The following is an 18,266-nucleotide window of genomic DNA, read 5'->3' on the forward strand; positions in this document are numbered from 1 at the left end:
TACATGGCATTTTTCTAAAAAAATTGCCTAAAAAAAATTCGAGCACAAGCAATGGGAGTAAAAAAATTCGTGCAAGCTGAAAATTCCCCTCCCCCCCCCCCCATCACTTTTCTAATGGTCCATCCCTTAGTTGGCTCACGCTTTCGCGTTCGACTTTAGCCCCCCCCCCCCCCCCCACCCACTAAAATTCGTCCTGCGCGGTCCCTGCTTGAGCAATAAAAAGCCACGTGTTGTGCCTGAACAGAGGGTAACTTCGTATAATCTCAGTTATTTATTGTGCTGCAAAGCAACCGAAGTTTCAGTGACTTGGCTGGAAATATTTTGCTGAGTTTCAAGGAAGTAACTTGTACCCAAAAATAACATAGTCAGAGCATGAATGTCTAATTATGTAAATGTTGATGTTGTCGTTCATGCTTGAGAGGGTTATAAATACAATATAAATTTGGGTTTTGTGCTGAGCACAGTTTCAGATATGTCTAAGAAGGAACCGCTCTTATCGACTTCAAACTTCCAATTATATATCACAGCCTTAATACCAAACAGTGAAAAAAGAACACGCAATAGCCATGCTTTTAAGTATAGGATGCCAAAAGTTTTTAAGGACGTTTTTAAGTTTTCTTTTTTTCCTAGATCAATAACAGAATGGAACTTGCTGCCCGCTGACTTAGTGAATTGCAAGTCATTATCGAATTTTAAATTAAATTTAGGGAAGCATGTAAACAAGTAAATTGTAACTAAGTATTTTTATATCTTATTTATACATGTACATTTTGTTTTTGTTATTTTGTACTCTTATAGTTGATGTGATGTCTTAAACGATGTTATCAACTCAATAAATGTAGATGTAGATGTAGACAGCCTATCTGTACCTTTTTGGCGCCAAGGTTTCCTGGCAGCTGGTTTAAATGGAATTGTTCAAAAAACCTTCTCTAATCGTTACGGGAAAACCCCTTCATGACATACAGTGACATTATTTGCATAATATTTGAGCTACACTATACAAGATAAAAGCCTCTTATGCTTTGAAATTTCATTTACGTCATTCACCAAAACAGGAAGTCTGTACCTCTCAAATTACGGAAAAGAAAGCTTCAAGACGCAGCCTGAGTCCAACAAGCCAAGTAGAAGTCGAGAAACTTAGCGAACTGAAAGCAATGGAGGTAAGGAGCAGTTTTTTTTATGCAACGTTTGTGCCGAATTTTGATTCTACACCGTTTAACTGAGAATTCAAGCTGATTCGCTTCACCTGACCAGTTGCGGTGAACGCTTGTTAAACGGGATATTAGGATGGGGTTTGATATTCCATTCTGAACTAGCTTCGTCCTTTTGTGTTGTATATTGTGACGGTGAAATTTTTAACTTAGTACACAGTACCTTAAGGACTAGTTGTAAGGACTAGCACTTCGATATATCTTTATAATATTTAGGAACAACTTGATGCGGCTAAGTATCGTCATAACTTGTAGTGTGGCGGAAAGAATCTGCATTACTTCAGCCATTTACATCATATTATAGTATTTCGAATGTTAATTTAGAAAGAAACTGTCGAAGTTATTGTACACAATCTACTAACTGGAGTGTGTAGTAAGCTAACCGGAGTGCATAGTAGGCTAACCGGAGTGAATAGTAGGCTAACCAGAGGGCATACTAGGCTAACCGGCGTTTATAGTAGACTAAACGGAATGTTTTAGTACGGTGAGTGGCGGAAATCTTGAAGTTTTGCTTGAAATCCAACTCGAAATCTTAACTCGAAATCCAACTCGAAATCCTAACTCGAAAATCCAACTCGAAAATCCAACTCGAAATCCTAACTCGAAATCCAACTTGAAAATCCAACTCGAAAATCCAACTCGAAATCCTAACTCGAAATCCAACTCGATATCCTAACTCGGTAAAAAGGCAACCTCCTTTTATTAGAGGTATTCCACTTCAGATGGCTGTTTAATTTACTCTAACCTCGATCGCCGACCCGGCTTTTCTTTGTCTAATAAACAAGGATACAAAAGTACATAAAATCTTGTTTGTTTTTACCTCGAAGGAAAGTGTTTTACAGCGCGCTAAACCACCAGGGACACACTTTTGCAAAAACCTGTTTACTTGAAAAAAAAAATGGGGATATTGCGTCGATTGTCATATCTTGAGCAATCGAACGCTTGCGAAAGTCAAATTAATTAGGAGGTTAAAATCGTAAATCTGCTAAATATAATTTTTGGGGCGCGAAAAGGCTTAGTTTCGAAAGTTGTTTTCGGTAATTTTAATTAATTGTAACATGTGAATCGTTCCATTAAAGCCAACTTTTACCGCGACACTTTGCAACGTTGCGGCGTAATGTTCCAATATTGACTGTCAGTTTGCATGCTCAAGCAACTTGTAAATACTGACCAATTAAAATCTCCGCGATTTTAATGGAAGATGCCAAGTTTTGTTTAAGTTTAATAAGTTCCGATTTCATTTTGTCAAGTTCAGGTTTTCATTTCTTTCCTGTATAAACTGAAAACAAGAATAAAGGAAGAAAATAATTGCCCTTTGGTCGACTGTTCACCAACAGACTTCGAAAATCTTGAAAAAAGAAATTTAACCGCAAAACGTTTAAGGTTTGAAGTGCAATTCCCAGTTAATTTGGCGATGCCATGAACCCAACCTGTCTCTAATTTATTGTAGTATTTTGATACGGAGTCGACCGTAGGTCAATCATTTTTCCCCTTATTGACAAAGGAGTGGTAGTATTTCACAAAAAATGAAAACTGGGACGTAACCGAAAGTTGACAACTTGCTCGAACAAATTTGAATTAAATCTGCAAGTTCGAGCAAAGGGCCACGCAACATTGCAAACTTACGTGAGAAATTCCAGTTTGACTTCCGAGTAGTCGTGCGTATCAAAAAGCGCTGCCAAGCCCCCGAAGCTTTAGACTATGAACGGTCCATCGTTTGTTTAATCCGTCGAGTTTCGAACCTTTCACAGCGGTCAAACCCAAAAATGACGTCACCTCCGGTTTCCGCGGTGTCAAACTTCTCAAGTTTTTTTTAAAGAATTAGAATCGAAAGTGTGCAAACTTTCGCAGAAAATTGCCATAGAAATAGCACGGTGAAAGAAAATTTCAAGCTGGGGAACTCAGTGGAGATCAATTATCAAATTTCCAATCCATAAGCGCCGTATAAGCCTTAACTTTCCAAGAACGGCGTTTTGTTTTAGCTTTAAAGCGAAAGCTTTTGGAAAATTTAAGACTTTGTATGGAGAAGTTTGGAGCAGTTTTGGCGGGAACTGCGCACGCACGCGACGTTTGACCGCTGTGTGTTCGAGGCCAGAGTCCGCCGGCTCCTCGGTCAGCGGTTTGTCACCGGGAGAAACTCTGGGAAAATGAAATTAACATGCCAGAAATTCTGGTGTTCCGGTGAATGCTCAAAGTTTAAGCGGAACTATTCTCCCCCAGAATGGAAAGGAATCGAAAAAGTTGAACTTATTTCTAACACACCATTGACCGAACTGGATTTTATCAAAAAAAACAATAATGTCCTGCTAGAAAGAAGAAGGAAGAGTTCACTAAATCCAGAGTAATCGAGGGGAGTTAATTAGTAGTGAAGGAGTGTATAGTATATTCCTACTAATATTTCAGCTAGCTTACATTGTTGTGTTATGGGTTAAAACCTACAGTTTCCTCAAAATAAATGCTTTCCTGTTCATTTTTAAAGCTTACTACCTTAGAAGATCTCAGGAAGATGATGTGCATGGGAGCTTAATACAAAAGGGAGTTTTAACAAATCAAAATTGAAGGGGTCTTATCTGAGAGAATGGCTTAATAGAGCTAAGGGCATTTAACGAAGAGAAGTGATGATAGTTTTTTTGTCTTATTTTAAGAATGAATGGCAGAGGTTTGCTTCTCCATATGTTAACATTGAGACTACTGAGGATAAAGATGGTGTTCAAAGCCGCTTCCGTATGGCCATGAAACGTGTTCCGACTTCGGCAACCGCTCTCAAATTACTAGTTTGCGTCATCTACGTCCCGTGTTTCATCTGGCAAGTGATCGGTTTAATCCTCTACACTATCCGTGCCTTTGAAACCAGCCTTGTTTCAAAGCACACTAGCTTCCAGTCGATGCACATTGACACGTTCCATCGCTCTGCACAACTGCAACTGGCCTGGGTGGTGTCTCAGATATTTAACAGCGCCCTGGTTATCCTGGCTCTGTCAAAAGTACTTTCCTTTTTGGGCTGGTCCGTCATCCCAAGACTGCTTGTTCGTCTGCCGGCATTTTGGAGTCTCTTGTCTTTGTATGCGATGACTATTGTAGGTTATGGAATGATTCTTTCACTGGAAAATGGCAAGAAAATGAAGATTGCTCTGATTATGGCTTTTACGATTCGCAATGGAGCTCAGATCGTTTTAATTGGCTTTCTTAACTTCACTCAGATAAACCACTCTCGAAAAATGTTTCCTTTTAAAGTGTTTGCTTTCGTTAAGATAAACATATTTCTCTTGCTTCTAACGTATTTCCTTACTTTTGTTATTGGTTCATTGCAGTTTGCTCTTCGCGTTTATGGCGTTGATAAAACTGCTACAGTTTCTGATGACTATTTTTACACAGTTGTCGCAATACGAAGACTTACGCAGATTGTATTCTTTTATAGAATCTATATTTTTTATTGGAAAAAGATGTTTGTTGATCACAGGAATATCCTTCGTCACCACGACCATTTGGATGACTTGGTCAAAGTGACACAATGAAATAATTTCACCCGTTTCAAGGTGTGATCCCGAAATGAAGAGGTTTAAACCGCACTTTCAAGCCAGTTTATTAATGCATGGTTTATTCTATGCAATACTACTTTTTTCAGTTTAATACGTGGTAGACAGTGACCGTTAAAATGCCAGCGGCTCTTTTCCTATAAACTTCAAATGTAATTACACTTAAGAGAATGTCTCCTTTAGATCCACAAACTTAATTTGGCTCAGTAAATAGAATTCGCTCAAAATCCCTCCAGTAATTTCTTATTATAAGTAAGTAACAAATATGAAATAAGACTGAAGAAAAATTGTTTTCTTTATGAAATCTGAATGAAAACTTTTTACACCTCCAGGTGGCCTCGGTGGCCATTGGCCTGATCGTGAAATTTGGTAAAGTCCAACCATTCGCTCTAATACAAATATTGCAGCTGCATCGCTTAAATACCAATACTTGTAAAGTTCAAGCCTTGGCCTTTTAAACTGGATGAACCGCATTGAACAACTTTGATTATAAAGAAAGAGACGAGGATCTAAAGTTTGGCTATTTTGGACGTTTAAGGCCAGCTCAAATTTTCCTTAACTTTATGTAGTAAAATATCAAAAGTAGCTCGTACTCACAAGTTAAACTGCATATCTGCGGCAAGCTCCATCCTTCTGCTCTAAGAATATGTAAAAATATTTGGCCGTTCTCTACTCCTTCGGTTGTTGACAAGGGGCGAAACAAGTACTACTCGGCGGATTTCGCCATGTTGTCATCATAACAATTCGAACCAACTTCAGTACCAAAAATAGGAGAATTTTGTTAGATCACTAGTAAATTTATCTCGTAGCAAAGGAAGAAATCTCCTTGCAATCCGCTTTAATCTGAACGGAAATTATCACGTCGAAATAGTCCAGTTTAAAGCAACTTTTACAGCAACATATCGATCTGCATTTTCTCATATCTTTTCTGAAAAGGATTTTCGAACAAAATCAAATAGTAAAACATATATTCCTAGTAGTATTTTGGTGTATCATACACCACGATATCATACAAATGGATTTAAACCAGATTCCACCACAATCATCTCGTATTTTGACCACCTGTTCTCGCACATGTGCAGAATACACTGCGGGGCATTTCAGGCCAAAATAAAAAGATCCAAACAATTATCAAGCAACAGAGTTTCTCAGCATGCACATTGTAAAACAGGTCGGAACATTTCACTTTAATATGAAATCCATAATAAGAAGAATAACATAAGCAAAGAGTTCTAGAAATAACAAAATTAATACCTTCACTCGGTCTAGAGCATTTTTAAGTGAACATTTATCTGTGCTTAAATCGAGGTCATACTAAGCTAAGCCGTGAGCAAAGGCTGATCAGTTTTGTATTGGTATAAGCCCAAGCATAAGCAGCAACACAAGCGTAACCATAAGCGTATTAAAGAAGAACAAACACACTTCACGAACACGGATTCTTCTTATTTATCAGTCAATTCCAAGACCGCCCATCCCCCCTGGGCATACCCCGGGCATTTGACTTGAGGTTAACTCCGTATAGTGGGGCATTTGACGCAAAACTTCGCCCATCGGGTCGGGCATTGACCATCAAAAAACGTTAGTCGGCGGTCTCCTGCTAAAGGGTTTCGTCTTGGTTTCATAATCCATTCACTCACTACAACACCAATGTTCACAGAACGCCTGTCATTTCACGATTCCACCTCTGTTTTTGCTTCGATAGCCTTTGGCCTTAATTGAAAAGTAATTAAGTGTGAATTCGTTGTCAGAAGAGATTTTATTCTTATGTTTCCGTTATAGCTAAACTTAAAAATGCTCCCGGTTCCAGCCACCTTAGGAATCCCGCTTCCCGTCCTCTCTTCTCCCGCTTTCCGCGCCCTTTCTCCCGGGCTCCTGGGTAATCTGTCAAAAGCAAAGTGATAACTTTTTAACGTGATCGAAAAGTTAAAAGTCGAAGACACAGATATCTATATAGAATCTTATAGCAAATTTCAACCAAATAATCGGAAGGGTGACTGATCGCGAAATTAAAATGTCTGCCGGTGTGTAACATGTACAACAAGTTTTCTTTGGGAACAGGAACGAAAAACCTTATATTGATGTATGGTAAGACAGATTCAAGGACGTGCACTTTGCATCAACAGTGGTGGTGAGACCTTATACCGGCGATTCTTTCTTAGGCCCTTATTACCAAGAATTTGAAGACGCTCGATGGAAAAAAAACACACACACAGAAATATATGTAAAAACCTGAAGACATTTGGCGAACTTCGTTTTTTTTACTCTTCCTTTATTTAGAACTTCACGCTCAGCAAACATTAATTTTAAAAATTCAAATTGGTTTCTTTTCTTTGGAAACAAATGGGATATAGAATAGGTTAAGCTTGGTAAAAAAATGCATTTCTTACTAGCGAGCAGCCTGTGTCATTGACTTCTTTTAAACGTCTTTTTCATTTTTGTTTTCTGCACTTCTAAATGTAAGAACCATTTGGGAGTTTCGGAACATATCTCAAAGCGGCGCATCGTATGATAAGTGAAATTCATATTTTAAACGGAATTGAGATATTTTAAAACACTTTAAACGGCGATGGAGACGGGGCGAAATTATGATAATATCGCCTGTAGTATTAAAGGGGTATATAGAAAAGAAGAAAAAGGAAAGGAAAAAAAGGTGTAAAGAGAATTGATGATAAAAAATATCTGACTACCTCAAGCGGGCAGCAGAGCAGCGCGAGCACGATAATAAGCGTTCGTAATTGGTCTAAGGATAACTTTGTTTGCTTCGACCACTAAAAGGAGAGGCTGTACAAATTATGCCTACCGAATTAAAGATCGTTTTTGGGCAAACAAGGGCTCTCCAGGAAAGGTCAGGAAAGAGTTTGGTCTGTAAAAGCTACTAAGTATTATATCGTTTGTTCTTGATATAGTAAAACATTGTCAAAGAAAAGTGAGATATAATTACCAATTCTCCTTTTGCTGGATTTGAAAATAACGCAATTCGTCTTTTTTTTTTAAATATTTACACATAGTTTGTTTGCTTTTATCCAAGTATCGATCTACGGCAGCTCATTTAACACAACGCCGGTAAGTTGGGCAGCATCTGAATGACGACAAAAATACTGATATCCTTTGCACTGCGGGAGTTTCTGCAATACAAGACTATTAGGAAGAACAATAATGTAGAAAAGTAAGAAGAGAGGTCCACATAAACCAAGGAATGAGTATTGTCATATAGAACGAATTGTTTACGATTGGAAAAATAAATATAAATCCATTGTCAAGCTTATCAACGCAACTGCATGTATTTCGCAACTGTTTTACGTGGTAATTAGAGCGCCAAATGATTTGGCGTGTTTCGATCATCGATAGATGAAAATATTTTACTAATAAGGTGAACAAGCGCAAGGCAAGTTGAGTATTTGATTGAAGCAAATAAACAAACAATAAAAAATCAAATCAAAATGCAAACTTAAGAGGCTCTGACTCAGAATATGAAGAATCGTGAATTTATGGTTTTCGAGAAATTAAGAAAAAAAAAGAAAGTAGTGGTTTAAAAAATAGTGAAAAGGTAGTTGTCACTGACTAAAATCTAAAAGCGGACGTTTCGGTTAAAAATTACTATAACCTTCTTCAGCGTAAGTTCAAATGGCGTCCAGATGTAAATTAGAAGTTTTTTTAGAAAGGCGAGAATCCACTAGGGATCGGCTAGGAATTTGTAAACCTCCGGAATGTGCACGTGTTCGTTGATAGAGTTCGGTTCACGGATGGAATGCCATGCTACTAAGAACAGTCTGCGTGACCACTGAGATCTTATCACCTGTGAAAACAGCTCTGTTGTGTTCTCTTGTTCTGGACCTTAGTTTGTCCGGGAGCTAGAGCACAGAAATGATGTTTTGCACTTCAAGAGTACTGACAAGGTTTGACAACGGATTTTAATAGATTAAAACCTCCTCTTTCACGCTAGATAGTTTGTGATTTCAAATTGTGGTACACATTTTGAGTTATAGCTATGTTTTTGTCAGTCGGTACAGATGAAGAAAGGTCTCACGTGAGAACGAGGCTGAAACTGCCACTCAATTTATTGATAGAAACTTATTTAATAAGAAAATTAATGTTATCTACATAACTGATAGGACTCTATTAAAGTCGATTTTATGGAAAGCACCACAGCTTGCAAAGAAATCACATGATATTTGATCTCGTTTTGTGTGACGTGCCACAGCATCCTCATTCGCTGTAACATAGGAACAGAAAATTTTCCGGCTCACGATCATCTGCAAACCGTTTGCTCTTTCAATTTGCTCTTTTCGCACTAAAGAAAGACAATATTTTAAAAATTCATCACTTGTTAAAATAAAAACCTTGAGCAAAGGCGTTAAAGTAGCGCATTTTTACTGAAGCCTCGCTTTCATGTTATTAATGGAAAAAGAAAAAAAATTATATTAAACTTGGTAAAGAAAGAAGCAATGTTTAATGAAATTTGCCCACAAGAAAATATTTAAAATACATGCAGGTGCTGTTAATCGTAGCGAAGAAAATAAATATGACGTTAAACTATGTCATTTCTGACAAGACCTATCAGAGTTTAACTAAAAATAACACGCAAACTGCGGTAATGAACATAACGGACAAACGCATTGTTAGAAAAAAATAGACCTTTTACTTGACGTTTCGTATGCTTCTACATCTGTCTGGATTTGACAAAACGTGGACTCCGGGATCCGTGCTTGAAGGCCGACTCGGTCGGCCTTCAAGCCATTGCGGCCCGAGAAATTTGAGGGGGGGCAACGTCAACGACCCCGTGGGCAGCTAGCTGGGGCCCTGACCTAACAGCCCTAGGGAGCCCTGGGTCAGCTGTTGAATTGCAATCCGGCTGGGGGGGTGGCTAAAGTCAGGTTTTTGGCTTGTTTTCTGCAAAGGCTTTGCTTGGAAATGTGGTCAGGACTGCTCCTGGCTTTTGGTTTTTGGGGGGCTGGCTCACAAGCCTTGAGACCTCTGAGAGCTCAGCTGTGACCGGGCATGGGAAGGCTTCCTAGCAGGGCCCCTGGGCTCCCTGAAACCCACAGGGGGAAGGGAGGGGAGGGCTTAGAGAGTTGCTGGCCCCAGGCAGTTCCTGGGGCCTTGTTTTCTTAAATCAGGACAGATTGCTGGCAAGGAAATTCCCTAAGGAGGCAAAAGGCAGTCTCGGTTGGCCAGAGCACCCGGTGACGTGCAGTCTGGCACATGCCGGGCTGACTTTTGCTGTAGCTAGGGCCATTTCCTGGCACAATCTGTCTGGATTTGACAAAACGTGGACTCCGGGATCCGTGCTTGAAGGCCGACTCGGTCGGCCTTCAAGCCATTGCGGCCCGAGAAATTTGAGGGGGGCAACGTCAACGACCCCGTGGGCAGCTAGCTGGGGCCCTGACCTAACAGCCCTAGGGAGCCCTGGGTCAGCTGTTGAATTGCAATCCGGCTGGGGGGGTGGCTAAAGTCAGGTTTTTGGCTTGTTTTCAGCAAAGGCTTTGCTTGGAAATGTGGTCAGGACTGCTCCTGGCTTTTGGTTTTTGGGGGGCTGGCTCACAAGCCTTGAGACCTCTGAGAGCTCAGCTGTGACCGGGCATGGGAAGGCCTCCTAGCAGGGCCCCTGGGCTCCCTGAAACCCACAGGGGGAAGGGAGGGGAGGGCTTAGAGAGTTGCTGGCCCCAGGCAGTTCCTGGGGCCTTGTTTTCTTAAATCAGGACAGATTGCTGGCAAGGAAATTCCCTAAGGAGGCAAAAGGCAGTCTCGGTTGGCCAGAGCACCCGGTGACGTGCAGTCTGGCACATGCCGGGCTGACTTTTGCTGTAGCTAGGGCCATTTCCTGGCACAATCTGTCTGGATTTGACAAAACGTGGACTCCGGGATCCGTGCTTGAAGGCCGACTCGGTCGGCCTTCAAGCCATTGCGGCCCGAGAAATTTGAGGGGGGGCAACGTCAACGACCCCGTGGGCAGTTAGCTGGGGCCCTGACCTAACAGCCCTAGGGAGCCCTGGGTCAGCTGTTGAATTGCAATCCGGCTGGGGGGGTGGCTAAAGTCAGGTTTTTGGCTTGTTTTCAGCAAAGGCTTTGCTTGGAAATGTGGTCAGGACTGCTCCTGGCTTTTGGTTTTTGGGGGGCTGGCTCACAAGCCTTGAGACCTCTGAGAGCTCAGCTGTGACCGGGCATGGGAAGGCTTCCTAGCAGGGCCCCTGGGCTCCCTGAAACCCACAGGGGGAAGGGAGGGGAGGGCTTAGAGAGTTGCTGGCCCCAGGCAGTTCCTGGGGCCTTGTTTTCTTAAATCAGGACAGACATACATCTTCAGAAGTAACCGTTAAATGGAAAGACAACTAAATTTAAATTCGAAAAACAATAGGATTGACAAATGACAAAAACAGATGATGAAAAAAAATACAATAAATTATTTTTTTCTCAAGCATCTCAGCGGTCCGGAATCCTCAATCCTTGAATCTGATTGGCTAATTGTGCGCGCTCCAGCGGTCCGGATTTTCCCATCCGGACCCCGCCTACGGACCGCTCACGGCGCGAAATCATTTTGCACTTTCAGTCTAACGAACACATGAAAGTTTTGCTCTCCAAACTCGAAATAGCTGCTCACCATCCATTGTTAATGCTAAAGGACAAAGAAGCAGTGGAATTAAAGGCCTGAAAATTCTTCAAAAGGCGAGTATTTATTTCTTTCTCAACAAAATCAAGTTGTAGTTTAGCGTTCGCAGTTTGCCGTTGTTTGTGCATTTCGCAATGATTTTCACGCCATTGCGGTAAAATTCATTCGGTTTTTTAGACTCCATCTATGTGCTAAACTGCCTTGTTTATCTGTTACTTTTTGCTAGAACAGAACACTATTTACCATCATTCAAGGAAATGAGATTCTTTGATTAAAAACGGACAAATTAATTATCACAGTATTGTGCCGTACGTAGTAGACACTGCGCATTTCATTCAGTTTGGAACTGTTTATCAGAATAAAATTCTGCTGGGAATCAACGCAGAGATTATTAATTTGTTAAATACAAGTGTGAATAGCTTGTAAAAGTATTTTTGAGTCAGAGAAATAGGCTAAGCAAAGTTGCAAAGTTTCTTTCAAGACTTTTCAAAACTTTTTATCGGTAATTGTTCGGGAAGCCGAAATCGATTTAAATTTGTTAGGTTTTGTGGCATATTTGTGCTATATTTTAGTATGACTTCATTTGCTTTTCTTGATTTTCTGCAGTGTAAAAAAAACTGAACATTTCTTGAGTACGGTTCATTTTAAGCGAAGCTGTTTTATTCGGAATTAAATAGAAAACAGCATTCTTCACTCTTGCTTGTCGATCGAGTCGGACTCAACGTAAACATTGAAATCAAATCCGCGCGTATACAAACAAAGATTTTGCGACAGATTTTTTCACGGTTTCTTAAATCCAAACAAACTTAAGCAGGAAAAAAATAAAAACGTTTTTTACCGGCCTAGGTCGGTCCGTATTGGGAAAAACTGTACCCTCGGTCTTGAGCACGGCCTCAAGACCGAGGGTACAGGGCCTCGGGCCGTACTCAAGACCTCGGGTATAGTTTTTCCCAATACGGACCTCCCGGCCGGCAAATAACATATATATACAATGAAATAACAATTTGCACATAACAAAAAGACCTATCAGACCCAATTAAAAGAAGAAGATTTAGAAAGATTCAACCTTAGATTTTGTTAAAACTTGTCTCGTATTTTATTTCTCACGTCTACCTCTGCCGCTTTCTCTAACCGCCATAAACGATCTTAGTTTTTGATTCTGCGTAAAACTGTTTAAGCATTTCGGTTTCCAGTAACAGCAAGAGAGTTCAAAGTACCAGGAAATGCATGAAATAAGAGGAAACTACAATCCACAACAATTTTCCAAGTCGTATGGCATCTTTCCCACTTAAATACAGAAGTAATGAAACACGTCTGTGCTGACCAGTCAGCGCCTTCATTTGCAATTCAAGCCTCCTCACAATATGCCGTAGAAGGCGGGTTGTTGCCTGTATTATAGACACAATGCATTTACTCGGTATCACATTTATCCTCCATACAAAAAGTGTTTTGTATCTTTTACATCCTTTCAAACACAGGAAGCTTGAAATAGTAAGTTCTTATCGCTTAATACCTTTTTAGGTATTAAAAATACCATAATCATAAATACTCTCTTTTCCATCGACGCGGATTTGGCATTAAATATGTATAGCGCGATAGCAACATGCGTTCTAGAAACTACTAATTGCTTGAATAAGTTTTTTGTGGGGGCAAAGCCCGCACATTGGCGTCGACTGAGGGATTTATTTATTTATTTATTTGTGTGTGGGTTTGCTTGTGTCACGTGGTCTTCTGCGAAAGAGCCTGAGGCCGGAGCCTGGGGATGAGTGCGTGTCGAGTAGAAATCGGCCATATTGGATTTTGGCGTGTTTCTTTTTGTACTGTTTTGATTTCAGCTGTTCCTGTAGTTGCTCGTCATTACAGCAGCTCACGAAGTCATACTAGCCAACATTTCGTTTGGCTGGAAGTCTGTGCAGGTTGCACATCAATTCAAGAGGAGCTTTTACGCTTACGCAAGCCAATATTGAGTGCCGCAAAAAGCGATGTAATGATCGATCTCTTTCGTATCTGTCGAGCTAGCGTCGTATATGTAGGAATATTCGAAAACTAAATCGGGTTTCACATAAGCTTCATTAACGATGGGTCTATCTAGAAACCAGAGCGTTGGCTAAAATAGAGTGCGTGGCTGCTTGTTCGGAACAAAAGGAAGAGCTTTTCAGATGAAACAGCACAATTAAATACATTTGGGCTTGAATCAGTCTATATGGCTATATGTTCTGATATATGTAAATTATTCTGCAATGCATACCTACGGAGCGATATAATAAACAAACCATTTTAGTGCTACTGGTTAAAAAGGAAAAAAAAGGAAAAAAGAAAAAAAATGTCTCCTCTGGGATTCGAACTCGGGACCTATAGCGACCTTTCGTTTGCCAGTCAGAAGCCTATCCGAGTGTGCTACTCGGACACTTAATGATATGAGGCGAAAATATCTTATATCAATGTAATAGACATTCCGCTGTTTATCTGTTATCATGTGCATCAAAGAAATGTTTGAATCACCTGCTGCTCATAAATTTTCAAGGAATGAAAACTAAACTTTTAAACTTGGCAAAAAATTCAGTCGTGGCTCAAAGAGCTCTTTGATCTTGTTTTTTGATCTTGCTTAAACTGCAAAACAGGGTAAATTCCGCGAATGGAAATTACTGCGGCTACTAAATTTGCCGCAATAAATAGCAGCCTTAAGGTAATTGAATGTACTAAATGAATTCACAAAAAAGAAGAATCCAATTTGAAATTATCAAGCCCCCACACGTACGCATCGCGGACCGATTTTTAATATATTCCGACAAATCTTTCCTGGATTTTTCGATCTGAAACTAAAATTATTAGTGTATTTTTTGTAAGAAATTACTACCATTCTCGATTTCTTTTTGGCACTAAGATAATGAACAGAAATTTCAAAATGCCATTTTAACCAACCAAACGCTAAAACTATCTATTACTGAGCAAAATTAAGAAAAATTTTTGCTTTCCGAGCCTTAAAGCGTGAATTACAGCAAAAAATACGAAGATTTCCGAAGGCTTCACGAAAACGTTTTTGAATGACTGCGCACTGAAATGGAAGGAATGGAACGAGATTTTGACGTCATAATTGGTGTTTTTGAAGACGATCGCAGACCGATTCCGCAGACCGTACCGACGGCAACGTCAACGGCAACGTCTGGTGAAAAATGAATTTATAATTTACTTGAGAATCTCGCAACTTTCCGCACGTATTCTGCTTATTTATCGCTCTAAGAACTGGCTCCCGCTGAATATTCAAAGAGAGCGTTCAACCCCTAATAGAAAAACTAAAAATTAGCCGTCGTGGCTGACGTTGTTCAAAATACGCAGAATTTGGTCATTTCACGTTGTTGTTTGGCAGAAAACGGCTTTGAAGTGTTCCAAGATTCAAAACGCACGTGCATAGTTAACGCACGTGCAGATAATTCTGCTCATTAACGTCAAATGCTAATGAGACAGACCAATAGAGATTCCTGATTTGTTCTCATACCAGCGTGCATTCTTCCTTTGTCTCACATGATATGCAAAACGACAGCAAACAAAACTTAAAGTTATTTTTGAGCTTTAGCTATTCTATTTAAAAAATGCGCGTCTCTGAACAACAACAAACAATCAATCAACTGAAAAACGGCCGAACCGAACGAAATAACTACTTGAAATGTCACTAAACACATTTATTTAAATTCTTAGGTTCGGTCTGCGGAATTGGTCTGCGGTCGTCTTCAAAAACACCAATTATGACGTCAAAAGTTTTTATTTCCGACAATTTTCCGACAATTTTTCCGAGTACTCTACGATTATGAAGACCTAAAAAAGCAATTTTTAACTTGCAATATCTCTGCGATGCAATGTCCGATTACTTTTAAAACTTCGGGATATGTTTATTTGGCTCTTAATAAACACATGGGCAAAAAAATAAAAAAAATCGTAATTTCTTTTCATTTGACCGTTAAGGTCTCGGGGGACACCTTAGGCTCATCATTATGCATTTATTTAAAGCGTATGCACGAAGTGCAACGACTGACATCGACAACTTAACGAGATTTTTGCATAAAAATTTGAGCGCGCGCGCGTGATTTGATGTGTTCGCGTGTGGAATTGTTTGTGAACAAAATGTTTACTCAAAAGTGACGTAGGACTCTGAAAAATACCAATATTTCCTTGATGATTTCTAAAACAAATTTACAACAGCTTTATACGTTTATATAGATCATAGTTAGTAGAGGTGACTGGTTAGGAAAACCGGCACACTTCAAAGGGCAAAACAATAGCGCGGCCGCCGATGTTGAACCGACCCATCACGTGACTCCGACCGTGCACAGTTTCATTCAAGAAGGCGGACAGTGCAGCCGATTTGTTTGTTTTGGGAGAAGACTTAGAGGCAATTATAGGAATTGTAAAGGAGATGAAGATATAGAAGAGCAAATTTCGGTCGCAGTTGGTAATGTAAGTATAAAGATTGTAATTTTGAGCCGTACTTTTGCACTGCCAAGCTTAATTTGTTTCACTTTGGCAGCACGATCGCGACTCGTATAACCTATGTCAACAAACGGAATCCAAGCAACTCTTGCCTAAAATCTAAACCTATTTATTGCCTTTTCGTCGACATAAATTTTCTCTGGGATCCCTATGAATCAAGAAATGCTTAAATGAAAGCTTGGTGTCGAAGTTCAAGCGGTCTGGGTCATAGCAACATGTTTATATTCGGTTCGAGTGTTAAAATTTGTAGCAGATAATTTCTTTACGATACTCCAGTGAGTCGCGGAAAGCTTTCCAGAAAATCCAGCTGCTAAATTTTATGTTCTTCGAAAAGTTATTAATGTAATCGTTTTTGGTGATATTTTCGTAGGTTGAGCACCACGAAATTGTTTGCAATGCCTGTGGAAAAAAGTATAAAACAAGAGGAAGTTACGAGAGACACAAGGCTGCAAAACACAACAGCGAACAGCAGCAACATTTAAGCCCGAACCTTCTTGCAATGTGTTAGAAAGTAAAATGTTTGCTGCATATTTAAGGAATGAGTTGAGCAGATATTTGTACCAACAGCTTGAAGAAGGGGGCAATTAGTTCTCACAAGAACCAGACTGCCATGTTTGCAAGAATGTCTTGCATGGAATTGTGAGCTTGTATGTATTTGTGCGCTCGTTCGCTTTTGTCAAGGATATAGTTCATCGCTATAAGATCAAGGCAAAGCATACTAAAGCGAAGGCGCTTCGCAATGAAATCAGTAGAAGTTGTAACGAGAATGAACAACAAAGAGGTGACTGAGACTGTTGTTAATGCATATTGTTTTGTTTTTATTTGATGAGTACCCCTATTCACAGTACATGTACATGTTACCTGTGAGAACAATTTTAATTTTCATGCTTATATCAGAACTATAAACTCTTAAAGGTCAAATTATACTCCTTGTCATTTACTCTAAATAATTGTAATCAAACTTTTATTCCATTTTTATGTTATAAAAAAATAAAAAAAACTCAATTTGAAAATTGAAATGCCAGCTATCACTTTTTACTCGTAACCCTGGCGTGGCTCTGCAAGAGGGATACTTTACATTTTTACCTGATCACTAAACAATAAAGACCCATGATCAATATATTTTTTTCAGTAAAAGCAGGAAAAAATGTATTTGTACTTTCAATGAACCGTCCCATTAGTAAAGTCTCATTGCCTGATAGGTGAAACAGATGCATTGATTATACAAGGAGAAACTTGAATTTGAACAATCTTGGGAGTTTGAAGAGTCAAAATAACCAATTTTTTCCCTATTGCAAAAAGCACTACAAAATTTCTTCCGCAACCATGATATGAGTTACCGGTAACTCTGTTCCTATATTACATAATGTACATGTACACTAGATGCCATGCGGTTGATGACCTACTTCAAAAGGCGCCAAAGAGGCAGTTAAGTTTTTACCTTATCCCAACATTAAAGCCCCATGATCAACATAAAAATTCTCCTTAGTGTTATCTATGCATTTCTTGCAATAATTTAGGAGAATTAATTTCAACTTTCAATACACATACCAAATATCATTGTCATTTCAAGGAGAAATTTGATTTTGATCAATCTTAGGACTTAAAGGGTTGTATGAAATTTGAACTAAAAGCAAAAACCTTTTCTTGTATAAAAAAGCAAAATGAAATTTCTTTCTTCAACTGTGAGCTATAATACATAATGTACAGTTCATGCTTTGTGGTAAAAGGCCTACTATGAATGGCCAAATAAAATATAACAATAGAGTTGATGTTCGCGGGCGTAAATATGTTTTTGGCCCGACTCAGGCTCATTTTAGCCCGAGCCGCAGGCGAGGGCTAAAATGAGCTCTGAGAAGGGCCAAAAACATATTTACGCCCAAGAACATCAACTCTATTACTATTATAATCATTTCAGAGGGTATTAAGTTAAGGAATCAAAAACAGTATTAAGCGATAACTTGAACACTGCCATTGCGAGTCGGCGTTTTATTTCTGATTGAAAACTAGGTTAAAAGTTTACAAAACTCGGCAGAAAACCGCAAAATTACTCTAAACAATCTTTGCTTGAAAAGGAAATTACAAAATTCTATCGGCAGCAAAGAAATAGTCGTCATTTAGAAGTGTTAAAATTACTTGTGCTGTTAACTGAACTGGCAGTTTGGAATATGCCTGAAATTCAACTGAGCGAGTTTCGCTCGACGAAGACAAACTTACATTCACTTCGCCGCCTGGATTCTTCTTTGAGTTTCTGTAATTCCTCTTCATCTAGCTGTGAAGACTGAAAATTTGCTTTCCCTTTCAGTCCTTCAAACATTTTGTCGTTATAAAGCTCAAAAACAGTTTTGAAGCGTCTCGACTCAAATTAAACGAAGCTTGAAATTATGCCAGCTTGTGCCAGCCAGCAAGAAAACGGCGCGAACAGTTGAA

At 39.4% G+C, this 18,266-nt stretch overlaps 2 protein-coding genes across 3 annotated transcripts in view; both read left to right on the forward strand.

Annotated features, from left to right (window-relative positions):
* The window catches only part of LOC144634664 (uncharacterized), a 70,891-nt gene extending 65,313 nt beyond the window's left edge, over nt 1-5,578 (forward strand). For both annotated transcript variants that reach the window (XM_078493687.1, XM_078493688.1), the window contains exons 2-3: nt 1,056-1,160; nt 3,857-5,578. In XM_078493687.1, coding sequence (XP_078349813.1) covers nt 1,155-1,160; nt 3,857-4,726 — 876 coding nt within the window. In that variant the 5' untranslated portion in view covers nt 1,056-1,154 and the 3' untranslated portion in view covers nt 4,727-5,578. The remainder of the gene's footprint in view (nt 1-1,055; nt 1,161-3,856) is intronic.
* The window catches only part of LOC144634667 (uncharacterized), a 56,837-nt gene continuing 39,638 nt past the window's right edge, over nt 1,068-18,266 (forward strand). Inside the window, exon 1 of the mRNA XM_078493691.1 lies at nt 1,068-1,121. The gene's annotated coding sequence lies outside the window, so the exon portion shown is untranslated. The remainder of the gene's footprint in view (nt 1,122-18,266) is intronic.

The sequence above is a fragment of the Oculina patagonica genome, chromosome 13 (assembly GCF_052425735.1).
Source record: "Oculina patagonica isolate OP01 chromosome 13, crgOcupat, whole genome shotgun sequence".
In the NCBI taxonomy this organism is placed as follows: Eukaryota; Metazoa; Cnidaria; class Anthozoa; order Scleractinia; family Oculinidae; genus Oculina; species Oculina patagonica.